Source organism: Triturus cristatus, chromosome 8 (genome assembly GCF_964204655.1).
Source record: "Triturus cristatus chromosome 8, aTriCri1.1, whole genome shotgun sequence".
Taxonomy (NCBI): domain Eukaryota; kingdom Metazoa; phylum Chordata; class Amphibia; order Caudata; family Salamandridae; genus Triturus; species Triturus cristatus.
The window spans coordinates 1,093,565,456-1,093,577,486 of record NC_140591.1 but is presented as its reverse complement, the minus strand read 5'-3'; the positions used below and the strand labels follow the sequence as shown (position 1 = coordinate 1,093,577,486).

General features: G+C 47.4%; 1 protein-coding gene across 1 annotated transcript in view; it reads right to left on the bottom strand.

The window, feature by feature from the left end:
- GCC2 (GRIP and coiled-coil domain containing 2) overlaps positions 1–12,031 on the bottom strand; it is a 325,439-nt gene that overhangs the window by 218,347 nt on the left and 95,061 nt on the right. Inside the window, exon 5 of the mRNA XM_085622624.1 lies at positions 5,365–5,469. Within this exon, the coding sequence (XP_085478750.1) occupies positions 5,365–5,469 (105 nt within the window). The remainder of the gene's footprint in view (positions 1–5,364; positions 5,470–12,031) is intronic.

The window sequence follows — 12,031 nt, the reverse complement described above, 5'->3', positions numbered from 1 at the left end:
TAGGCAGTAGCCTGACCGAATTATTTATGTTACCCATTTGTCTGAGGTGATGGTAGCCCAGACAGGAAGGAAATGTTGGAGTCTGCCCCCGACCGGAGTGGAATGGTCTGGAGGGAGCAGGGGGAAGTCATTGGGTTGGCGGTGTGGCAGAGCGGGCGTTGTTTTGCCGCTGCCTTTATTAATGTAACCCCTATAGCCGCCTCTTTGATAACCCCTTGTGAAGGTGGACTGAGTAGGGGATTTGTATGAAGTGGACGCGGTGTCTGAGGAGTAGCCTCTAGACGCAATTCGAAAGGAAGAGCGGCCAAAGGAGCGTCTAGGAGGGTGTGACTGTAAGGCTCCTATCCTTCATTTTTTCTAGGGCCTCATCCACTTTTGGGCCAAATAGATGTTCCTGGTCAAAGGGATGGTTAAGGATGGAGGCTTGTACCTCCGGTTTAAACCCTGATATTCTTAGCCAAGCATGGCGACGGAGGAGGACGCTGGTATTGATGGCCCTGGAAGCTGTGTCTGCTGCATCTAGGGCACAACGTATAGAGGTGTTAGTAATAGTCTTACCCTCCTGAATTAGTTTGTTGGCCCTAGCTTTATATTTTTCAGGGAGGTGTTGCATTATGCTTTCTAACTCTTCATAATGTGCCCCGTCATATCCGGCCAATAGCGCCTGAGTATAGGCGATATGCCACATATTGGCTGCTTGTAACACAGTACGCTTTCATGATGCGTCCAGTAGCTTTGACTCTTTGTCAGGTGGTGGTGCTTCGCCTGACGCCTGGGAATTTGCCCTTTTACGTGCAGTGGATACCACTAGAGAATCTAGTGGCGCTGGCCCTCTGATGTAGGAGGGATCTGTGGGGGCAGCTTTGTATTTTTTTTCTATGCGCGGGTTAATGACCCTGGCCCCAACTGGGTCCTTAAAAACTTCTGGCGCATGCTTCACCATTCCTTTGGGCATAGGTAATATGGAGGTAGACCTATGTGTGGTGTCGAATGTGTCGAGGAGGAAATCTTCCTCCACGGGGTCGGTATGCAAGTCTACCCCGTGATAGTGTGCCACCCTTTGCAGTAGATGGTGGAACCCCAATGAGTCTTCCGGTGGAGATGGTCTGGAGGGGTAAAGATCATCTTGTGGGACGTTGGGGATATCAGGGATATTGTAATCGCCCCATGGGTCTGGGGATCCTGTAGGGGTGGGGTCCCCTGTGGGAAGGTCCTGGGGCACATCCCCTATGTCATCATATGGGTCCCCGTGATGATCATCGTGTGGAGAAGGGGTGGGAGAACGATGAGGTTGGGGTGGAGAAGGCGGAGGGGGTGGAGGTGGGGAAGGTGGAGGAAGTGGAAGAGGTGGGGAAGGTATTCTGAACGGAGAGGTAGCAGAGTCCTTCCTCTTTGGAGGTGGAGGTGGAGCAGGCTTCTCCAAATGTCTCTTTTTGGTAGAGAGTGTCAAATGTCCAGTTTTTGGATCCTTGGTGAGTGTTTTTTGCAAGGGATCCGGTGTAAATAAGTCCGGTGAGGCTGGTCGGTCCGTCGGCGTCGGAGGCGTCGGGCTGTTGGCTTTTTAGGCTTTTCTGTGCCGGTTCGGTTTTTGGAACCTGGTTTGGGAACCTCCGGACGCTTGGTCGGCGCCTAGATGGGTTTCGGCCTCCAAGTGTCGGTGCCGGTAGCCTTGTGTGCTTTGGTCGGCACCGAAGGTGGTGTCGGTGCCGAAGAGGTGGGCTTCGACCCAGAGTGCTTCGGTGCGGGGTTCGGTGTCGATATGGAGGTCGGCTTCTTTTTTGGTGCCGAAGCGTGTTTATCGGCACCGACGGTAGGCTGGCTCGAGCCTGAGCCGCCGGAAGGCTTGCTTGGCTTCTTTACCGGGCCCGAAGGTGCGGTGTTGGAAGCAGTGTCCTTGGTCTTGCCTAGGCCCGGAGGCGAAGGTGTGACCGGAGCCTTTTTAGGTGCCGGCAGGGGTGTGTGTGTGTGTGTGTGGGGGGGGGTTATCAGTACTCACGACCCTCTGCGCCGGGGTGATGTCCTCCACATCTGAGTCGTCGGCTTCGGAAGCGCTGACGAGGCCCTCGTCGGTGTAACGCTCTGGAGCATCGATGCCTTCTCCGAAGATGTCGTCCGGAATCGTCGTCGAGGAGCACGCCATAGTTCTTCTGGCTCTTCGGTCCCGAACAGTCTTTTTGGACCGGAAGGACTTACACGCCGGACAGTCTCGAGCCTCGTGTTCAGGGGAGAGGCAGAGATTGCATACCTCGTGGAGATCGGTGTGGGGAAATTTGGACCCACAGCGAGGGCACTTTTTAAATGGAGTCCTTTCCATTAGCCAGGACCGGAGCTTGGAGAGGCCCGAAGGCCGCCGTCGACGACTGGAACCGAAGGTCTGTGCCGATGAGAAGGCGCGTCGAGTGGGGGAGATCGCGATTGAAACAATACCGCGGTTTGGGGTGAGGATTGCGCGTCGATCGTCGAACTGGAAGCTGTTCGGAACCGGAGCGCGAAGATTACATCCGAGCCCGATGGCGGAAAAAAACAATCTGAGGATGGAGCCGAAGCCCATGCGTAATACGATCCAAAGGAGGAGTCACCGACCTCGTGACTTCCAAAGACTTTCCTGCAAACATCCGGGCCCAACACCAGATGGCGATCTATGCACAAGTGTGTAATCTGCAGCTCATATGCCTCGAACACAAAGGTTCTGACATCTTTTAATGACCACACTTTGTGGGACTCCTTCATTGGACCAATCAGACGACATACATGGGTGGGCTCATTTTGTTCTAGTTTCAACATCTTCCCACTTGTTTTCAAATAAATGCATCCAATGATTTTGATGTTTCATGGAAGTAATTACAACCCTCAACTGTCTATGCAGAACACAGATTTTATTTACAATATTGTCAACCTTTTCATTTAAGCAATCAAGATGATTGTTATTTAATATGTCTCTCAGTAATATCGTTGCGGACGAGTCTACGAGGCCAAGCTTTGATCTAAGTTTTTCTCTCTAAATTCTCACTCCATCATTCCATTGCCTAAAGTTATTGTTTGAAACCTGACGATTATCAAAACTTGAATCTTGTAATTCACTTTTCGCTATGAAGTGTGTGGATTGATATATTGGAAGAAGAATAGTCTTTCAGTTGTGGTTTTGTTGTTGATTTATACCTATCCGAGTGTTGATTTCTTTCACTCTGGCATGTTGAAGAGCTTGTCTTTGCTCAAGCAAGCAGGTCTTCTTTTTCTAAGTTAGCTTGTCAATGATTTCTAATGAATTGGACAGGAAGAAGTGGTAGGCTACTCAGATATAGATTTTGTTTTGGAAGCTTCTTTTCAATTTTGGAGAGGAATGCGGTTTTTTGGGGTGGCACAGCGATCAGAGAAATAATCAGATCTTCAAAACTTGCGTTTGAGCTTTCCTTTGCATTTGAGCTCAATAGGTCATTCTGTCCACCCAATTGAGGAGTCATGAACCTCCAGCATCCTTTCTCGTCTCCAATTGCCTTTTGTAGTAGAGAACTGTGTGGGTGGCTCTGCTTGGGGCAGGATCTTGTGGTTGATGCTTTTCTTGATCCTTTCTTAATTACAAAGGGCTGTCAAGTGACTTGTATATTTCAGTCCCTCCCTCTAAGGGGTTTTCTTGTCAACCAAATTTTCATTTTTGGAATCCTTCCCGTGTCTATCTAACTCTCTCAAGTCTGGTGCCCCATTTCTATTCTGAACAACTGACTCTGAGACTAATTCTCCTTGGGTAAAGCTTTTTTTGACTATTCTCTTACAATAAACTAGTTTATATTTTCATCTCATGGTCTACTATTAATTGATGGTGATGCTTCATCCCCTCTTCAGTTTTCTTTGGTCTGAAGAACGCTCGATGCCGCTTTCAGCAGAAGAGACTCCAGCATTCTCATTTTTACTTTTAAAGCCGTCCTTTTTCTTATTAATTGACTGGGAGTGATGGTTTTATACTCTGGCTTTTTCCTCGAAAATCTCCATTGATCTTATGGTACTCTGTTTTCTTCTCCCCGACTTTCTACATCCTGATTCTGAACATCTATGCACCTCTTGAATAGAAAAGATTTTAACATTATAAACCCTGGTACTTTAGTAGATATTTATTTGTTCTCCAATTATAAACACCCTGTAAAAGTTGATAATCAGATGGTCAACAAAGATAGTAATAAGTGAAAATGTTCGATCATTTATTAAAAGTTCCTCAGTAATTCAGAAAACTGGGAATAATTCTACTTGTTCCCAGCTCAGATTCAGACTAACCGAGCACACAGGCACATTAGCTTAATTAGTTAGTAAGTCCTTGGTTTTTATTTATTTACAATATCTAAACGATATAGAATAGGGTTGCAACAGCTGTTGTCTATGGCAACTTGACAGCCCAATGAAGCTCCTCTCACCTCTTCAACGAAAAAGGTGTTCAGAACGAAGCTCATGACTTCAGTGAGCCAAAAGTTTCCCATACACACATTTCTCACGACCCTAGCAGTCACAGCTGCCAGTTTTCTACTCACAGTACCCTACTTCTACACAGAGTTTTCCCACCCCGACGTACTCTCCCATGCAGAAGGTATCTGCAGTTGCACCACCAGCAAGCACAGCCATGATCCACATGAGCAGCGCCACACCAGACATCTCCCAGATTCTCAGGTTTGTAAATATCCATACTCCTTACTCTGACTTTGGTTCTTCAGTGACTTGCCAAGCTGTGCCAGACCTGACCACATTACTTCTGGGCTTGTTTAAAAAAAAGGATCAGACCGATCAGTAGCTTGTGCAGTTCTGCCACTGCTCCATTTATCCGGCTCCTCGTTGCCAGGCCCTGATAGTCTGAGCACAGTTTCCACAAGCCGAAAGTCACTGTTGTGCCAGTGAGAAGGGAATTGCTCTCAATCTTTTCTGCAAACCTTAACTCTCGGCTACCAGCTCGGAAAAGTGCTTGTTGCATTACAGTGTAGTTTTAGCTCTTGATGGGTGCTAAGTAGCCCTTCTGCAGAAATCCTACGTTCTCAGGAAAGCAGCTGCCTTTCAGCCTACCTCGGACAGCCATCTTCCCTCTGGTATTGTGTTACATCTGACAATTCTCTTCCACCTTTCTTGGGTCTGCTGCCCCCACCCCTCCATTTAAATGCAGAAATGTTGGTAAGATGTACAGAAGGCTGTGTGTGATACAGCTGTGATAAAGGTAGGTGGTATTGGAACGGCTGTTGTCATGAGGAAGTGACAAATGTGCTATTACAAGATGGCAAACAGCTCCACGACCATAGCAAATTTACTGTAAAGTTGGTCAGACAGAAAACATTTCCTTTAAAAGCAATGAGAAGTGCAGTTTAAAAAACATGTGTAATCTTCAAACTCTACCTCAGCTTCCAGTTTCATCTTGCCATTTTCTTTTTTCAGGGATACTAATTGTTGCTGAGCTTCTGCTTTTTCCAAAAGAACTGCATCTAGTCGATCTGTTAGAGCCTACAAAGAAATAAAGTAAATGTATTTAGAAGCCTTAATAAATATATTTGTGTAAGCAGTACAAAGTGTGAGAGGTTGGCCTGGTATATGCTGTCCACTAGTTATAGTGGGCACCCGGTACCAGTCCAAACAACCCCTTATTGGTTATAGGTTAAAGACAACCTTTATTGAAAGCTACCCTAGTGGTAGCTATGGAGAGCAGCCTTCAGGCTAAGTCTTGAAGGAATGTAAAGCAGCTTGTTTTACCAGTCTATTATCTCTTGAGTGCCTAAATGAAAGACAATCACACTAGGTATATATATAAAATATATGTATTTATTTCTAAACACACCCTCCTAGACTCTTTATGAGACTAGAGGTCAAAACACATAAGTTACACTTCAAATATGACAGTAATAAGCACAAATACACGTCAGGCCCTAGGGGCGAGCCAAAGCATATACTAAAATTGTGGTATAAGAACCACGCCTTAACTAGACACCAGGCCTAGAGCCTGTAGAATCGCTGGGACCCCAAGGAACCACCCAAGGAAGTGACACAGGGGACCAATGGGGGCCGTGTGCAGTGTGTAAACACAGCCGCGAGCTCCCGTTAGCTTCTATGGGGAAAGTCGCAGTTAGATTTTTAAAGATTAGGGACACTTAGAAGTGAGTCAGGACCAAACCCTTTGGGACTTAGGAAGTTCTAGGGCCAACACCCACGAGAACACCAGAGTACTCGTGTTACCTCACCCAGGGAAGCCAGGTGCATAGGTGTCAAATGGTGTCGGGTTGCGTTGTCGATTTCAATGGGAGCTGGCAAAGAAGTGCTGCTGCCGGGTAGATGCGAAGTGTCCAAAGAGATCCAAGCCTGGATCGAAGTCGAGAAGAACCTGAAAGCAGAGGGGACAGAGTCTGTGTCACTTGCCAGTGACCAGGAAGGCGATAGGCGGATGCCCAACGATGTCGGGTGATTTCAGGTGAAGAAGGTGAAGCTTGACTCTTCAGCCACAAGGACCAGGAGGCATCGAGGATGGCCAGGAGCTGGATTCGAGCTGTCCCCCAAAAGACGTTGAGTGCTGCAGCGTCGGTGCCCGGATTGGACACAACAAGCCTTGGCAACAGCAACCCATGCAGAAGAAATGCTTCGGTGCAGACCAGCAAGGTCTGGTAGACTCACCACTTGGTTGGGAGTCAGGGCACGTCTGGAGCAACCAGGGAAGCCCAAGGAAATTCAAAGTTACCCCCTCAGGGACCCACCAGTCAACGGACCAGGGATCCCGTAGGGACCTCGAGAGGAAACACAAAATGGCGGCCCACAGGTCACTCGGGGTGACTAGGCCAAGAATCTTCGATGGATCTTCTGCTCGAGGTGGGGGCTACATGTAACCCCAAGCACGACTTCAAGAGATGTCGAGAAGTCAATGCACTTGCAAAAGTGCACGGTGACCAGGAGTTCCGGTTCCACGTTACTCACGAGGGCTGAGGGTCTCCGCTTTGCTGGAGACTCGGGTCGGCCTGTGAGATGTCTGGAAATCCTCTTCCTGGGCTGCAAATACTTCGGAGTCCAGCGGGAGCTTCGGAAATGCAGACCGGCAAATTGCTTCATTGGTGCCTGCCAAGTAGAGGAGTCACTCCTCGACCCCAAGGGAGATTTCTTCAGTCCTCTAGTCTTGAGTAGAGCATCGAAGTTCCAGGATTAAGCTTCAGAGTTTCGCCCAGGGATATCTAAAGTTCTGGTTACAGAGGCTCCTTACTTATACCTCAGGAAGGGGTTGGACTAGCTCTGGGGACCCACCTATGGGAAGGTTTGGAAAGCGGGGTGGCTACACCCATATCCGTTGCCCAGTTTCGTGCCAGAGCAGGGGCTGAAAGCCCCTGAACCGATTTGAGCTGGACTATGCACAGGAACACCAAATGTGCCCCCAGTGCAGGACTTCAGAGCAGTCGGAGAGTGCTCCCACTCAGCCCCAATACACATATGCCTGTCTGGGAGGTGGTTACACCTCCCTGTGACAGGATACCTATTGTCCAGGCCTCCCCTGCCAGAGTTTCGGTCAGCACCAGGAGGCCAGACATGTGTCTGCAGCATCCATTTTGTGATGCCAGGGTTCTATTAGATTTCTACCGGGTATACCAGTACTGCCATGTCTCTCCCTCTAGAAGGATGGGATCGTATCCTCACATCAAGAACTGATGTGGGGGTATGATTCCAAGGTGTTTGACACCAAACACGACATGTTTCCGTGCAGTCAGTCCAAAGTTAGCATTAACTGTTTAAGATATAATGCACTTAAGAGTATATGGTCAGGCTGCACCACTGACAACCCCGGAGAAGAGATCCTGAAGGCTGCAGAGAGGCTCAGCTCATGCCTGGGCACCTTCTCACATATGACCAAGCACCCTGCCTTCAGGATTGATAAGGCCTGCCATAGGGGTGATAGGTTACTATGTGCAGTGATAGATGAGGTATAGTGAACCTATACCTCAGGCTGCAGTAGCAGACCTGTGGTGTCATTTTGCATGGCTTTCCAGGGGTGGCATAATACATGCTTCAGCCCCTGGTAGGCCTCTGGGGTACCTATGCCCTGGGTACATAGTATACCATATACTAGGGACTCACAGGGGTACCCCAGAATCCAATCTGGAGTGTACCTAAAGTACTTGCAATTAATTTAGAGAGGAAGCAGCTAGGCTGGGGCACTGAATAGCACGGTCCCAGCCAGACTAAAGTTAAAAAACTGTGAAACACCAGCAAAAAGTGGGGGTAAACATGTGAAGCAGATCCTACTCTCCTACACGAAGGACTTTGGGCCAGAACACCAGCTCTTTGTAATGGCAAGCCTCACCACTTTGAACACCAACCAAAAAGAGCCATTATCTTCAAGACTTACAGAAAAAACCATTTGCTCCCGCAGAATGGTTCTGGTACAATACAACAACATTTTTTATAATGTTCTTACCTGTGCTATATTTGTTAATAGATCAATAGTTCCAATGTCGCTCTTGGGCAGATCCAATGTGCATTTATCCGGTGTCTAAAACAAGTGAACCATTAATCAGAAGAGGGACTCAGAGGGGCTTTTAGTAAGGTCCAGCATACATGCCCAAGTAAATCAAACAAGAAATTGTATGCAGTTCCTGAATGGGTCAAAAAGGAGGTTGTAGTAGAGAGAGGTGCATATAGGATAACGTAGTCCTATATCATGGAATAGGGTGGGGGAATTATCCCTTCAGATCTAGGGCCCTAACACACCCAGCCAGCTAGGTGTCATGCTTCATCATCGGGTTTGCTCCTCGCTCGGGTCAGCGCTGCAATACCCGACGGGCACCCAATGAGGGGCTCTTTAGCAGAGATCTTTTGTTCCTGCCGTTTGGTGAGGTGTGGTGAGGGGCCTAGGAAAGTGTAGATGTAGTGTAGTGAAAGTGTAAGCTAAAACAGGTTGGGTAGTCCAAAACCAATTTAAATAAGATGGCTCCCACCTGAATAAAAGAAAATAGAGTGGCGACTTATCTGAATGTAATGTTTCAACATCCTAGCGCTCTACTCTAATAGGGTCAACACGTTTCTTGCCTTAATTGTCCTAAGGATCAAACGGCAATTCAACAGGACAATGTGTAAACTATCTACACCCTGTGGTAGTTGCGGACCAACCTACCTACCACGTGTAAAGGTAAAGTAGCTAAGCAGTATCGAGGAGAATCTAAAAGAAAAAGAAAAGCATACATTAACAGGGACATATTAGTCAAGTATACTTTATAGCCATGTAGCTTTCTCTAGATAAAACCAAAAGCAGTGACCCAAAGGGTCCATAGGGACCAGTGCGAGTTACAGGACTTCTTCCGCAAAATCCTTCTGAAAGCATTCTTTCAAGACAAACCACAACCAGTTTTGGAGGATACTGGGTTACCGAACCCCTCAACGTTCACACCTAATAACAGCATGGTCACTCCAGAACTTCTCACTTTTGAGCAAGCGGTCCTTAAAGACCTGGCTATAAGCAGTAGTCAAGCCGACTTTCATAACCTATCATCAGCTGAATCAGCTGCAGCAAAATCACTTGCAGATGATACCACAATCACCATCAAGCAGGCTGATAAAGGTGGGGCTACAGTGATTATGTCCACCATTGACTACGACCAGGAGTGTCAACGTCAACTTGACAACACAAGGTATTACACCCCCATTTCTGAAAACCCGACAACGACATTGGCCACCAAGATCTCGTCCATGGTCTTTGCAGCAGAAACCAATGGGTGGATCACTAAAAAGACAGATTTTCTCATTGCTAAGGATCCAATAATGCTATACTTTTACTGCCTTCCCAAGATCCACAAAGGTACAACACTGGTTCCAGGGCGACCAATCGTCTCAGGCATAGGTTCACTTCTCGAGCCTTTGTCCAAGTTCAGTGACCATTTCTTACAACTCTTGGGGGAACAAACTCAGTCTTTTGTACGTGACCCCACTGACATCCTATGCATTATAGAGGGTATGCAAGACACTGGAGAGATTGATCTTTTAGTCACACTGGACGTCGAGGCCTTATGCACCAACATCCCCCAAGTGGCCACCCTGGGGAGCATGGAATTCACCTACACCAATTCCATTTATCAAGGAATGCGCCACTTTGGCAGTCACTGAAAACTTTTTTGAGTTTAAAAAGCAGATTCACCATCAGTCCCAAGTTACATCTATGGGCAGCACATTTGCCCCAAGTGTGGCCTGCCTCTACATGGCGGCATTTGAGGAGAGAGTCATCTTACAGCCTGACAATCCATACTTTGACAGCTTGAAACTATGGAAAAGGTTCATAGACGACTTCCTCATTTTTTGTAAGGGGGACCCCGTCACCTGTGAAAACTTCTGTTGTTGGATCAACCTACAGAATAAGTATCTCACATTTACTAAGACCATATCTGACACTAGTGTACCTTTTTCTAGATTTCAGAATTATACTAGCGAATGGTCAATTGAGTACAACACTCTACAGAAAGCCAACCGACAGGAACAGTTTGCTATTATATAGCAGTCTCCACCCACTGGCCCTGAAAGACATTGTCTTTTGGGCAATTCCTACGCATTCATAGGAATTGTAGTTCTCTTACCGACTATAAGACTGAAGCTACAACCTTGCCTAACAACTTAAGACAGAGAAACTACCCACAGTACCACATCATGACATCGATGAAAAGGGCCAGAAATAATCACCGAGAGGCTCTAATGGAGGTGGTTCCCAAAGAAACAGAAACTACACTTACATGTGTTACTTCCTTCACTCCATACTCTGGGCACATGAGGAAAATCATTAAAAAACTCTGGGGCATTTTGAGGACAGGGTCACTAAATTTACCCATACCCAGATTCACTTATAAACGGACAAGAAATCTGAAAGATATTCTCGTAAACACACGACCAAGGATCCCGAAGACCATTGATCAGAGACCTCTCTGGGACCTGCCACCAGTACAGGGACATTATCCATGCAGCTCCTGTTCGGTTTTTCGGTAAAGGAGATTGAATTTTCTGACACCTTCACCTGGCACCTCACAAAACACATGAACTGCAACACTACTCCGTGTATCTGTGTGATCACTTGTCCGTGCCAAATTAGATATATAGGCATGACCATGAAAGCAGTCAAGATACCGATCACAGAACACAAAAGTAACATTCGATGCCAACAAGTGTCTACAAAGATGTGTGCGCATTTCAAAGATTCTGGTCACCCGCCAGATACCATTCGCTGAGTGGTACTTGAAGCCCACCAGCACATTACTCAAAGAGCATTGTTTAGGATAGAACAGAGATGGATACCCAGTCTATCCACTAATCAACATGGCTTAAATGACGAAATCCCTTGGGGAGTACTGGGCTGAAACTTTCATCTGTCCAAGGGTTGGATAACCTCCTAGTAGACCCACACCGATATATGGATATCACTTTAATCCCTGATACAGATGTGTCACTTCATTACCACCTATATGCCTGAATGCGCCAGATACAAATCAAGAGACACGCGACCATTCCAAGATGGCAGCGGGCTTGGGCCATTCAGGGACTTCCTGTTTCAACTAGTAAACAGGCTAGCGGTCGATGTGCACCACTTCTGACCTAGACCCCGCCCGCCGCAGGTTTCCAGGGAAGTATAACAGAGCCCGGCTGGCGCTGCTGGATACCACCCGGTTCCGGCGGCAGGGGTAGTTCGTTCACTGCAGTGACGCTGATTTTAGGTGAGTGCGGTTGCCTTCAAAGAATGTCGGCGAAGCGTTCCTTTTTAGTTTCATAGTTACCCTGCTGGTGTTGTTACAGTGACGATGCGGCGGTCCTCTATTTGCCTTGGAAGCACGCTGGCTTCACTACATGCAATCTTGACTGTTTGGCCACTGTTAGGCACAGTTGCAGGTCCCCACAGTGTTCGCCCTATATGCCACATCACTAACGTGCAGTGGCGGGACGACATAACTAGCGGGAGATGACACCTCTGCGCTGAGGAGTAACGGGACTTTGCATTGATGACCGCATTGCGGCGTTCTAGGCATTTGAGAACTGTCCTGGGATCTTTGTTATCCACCCGTTATGG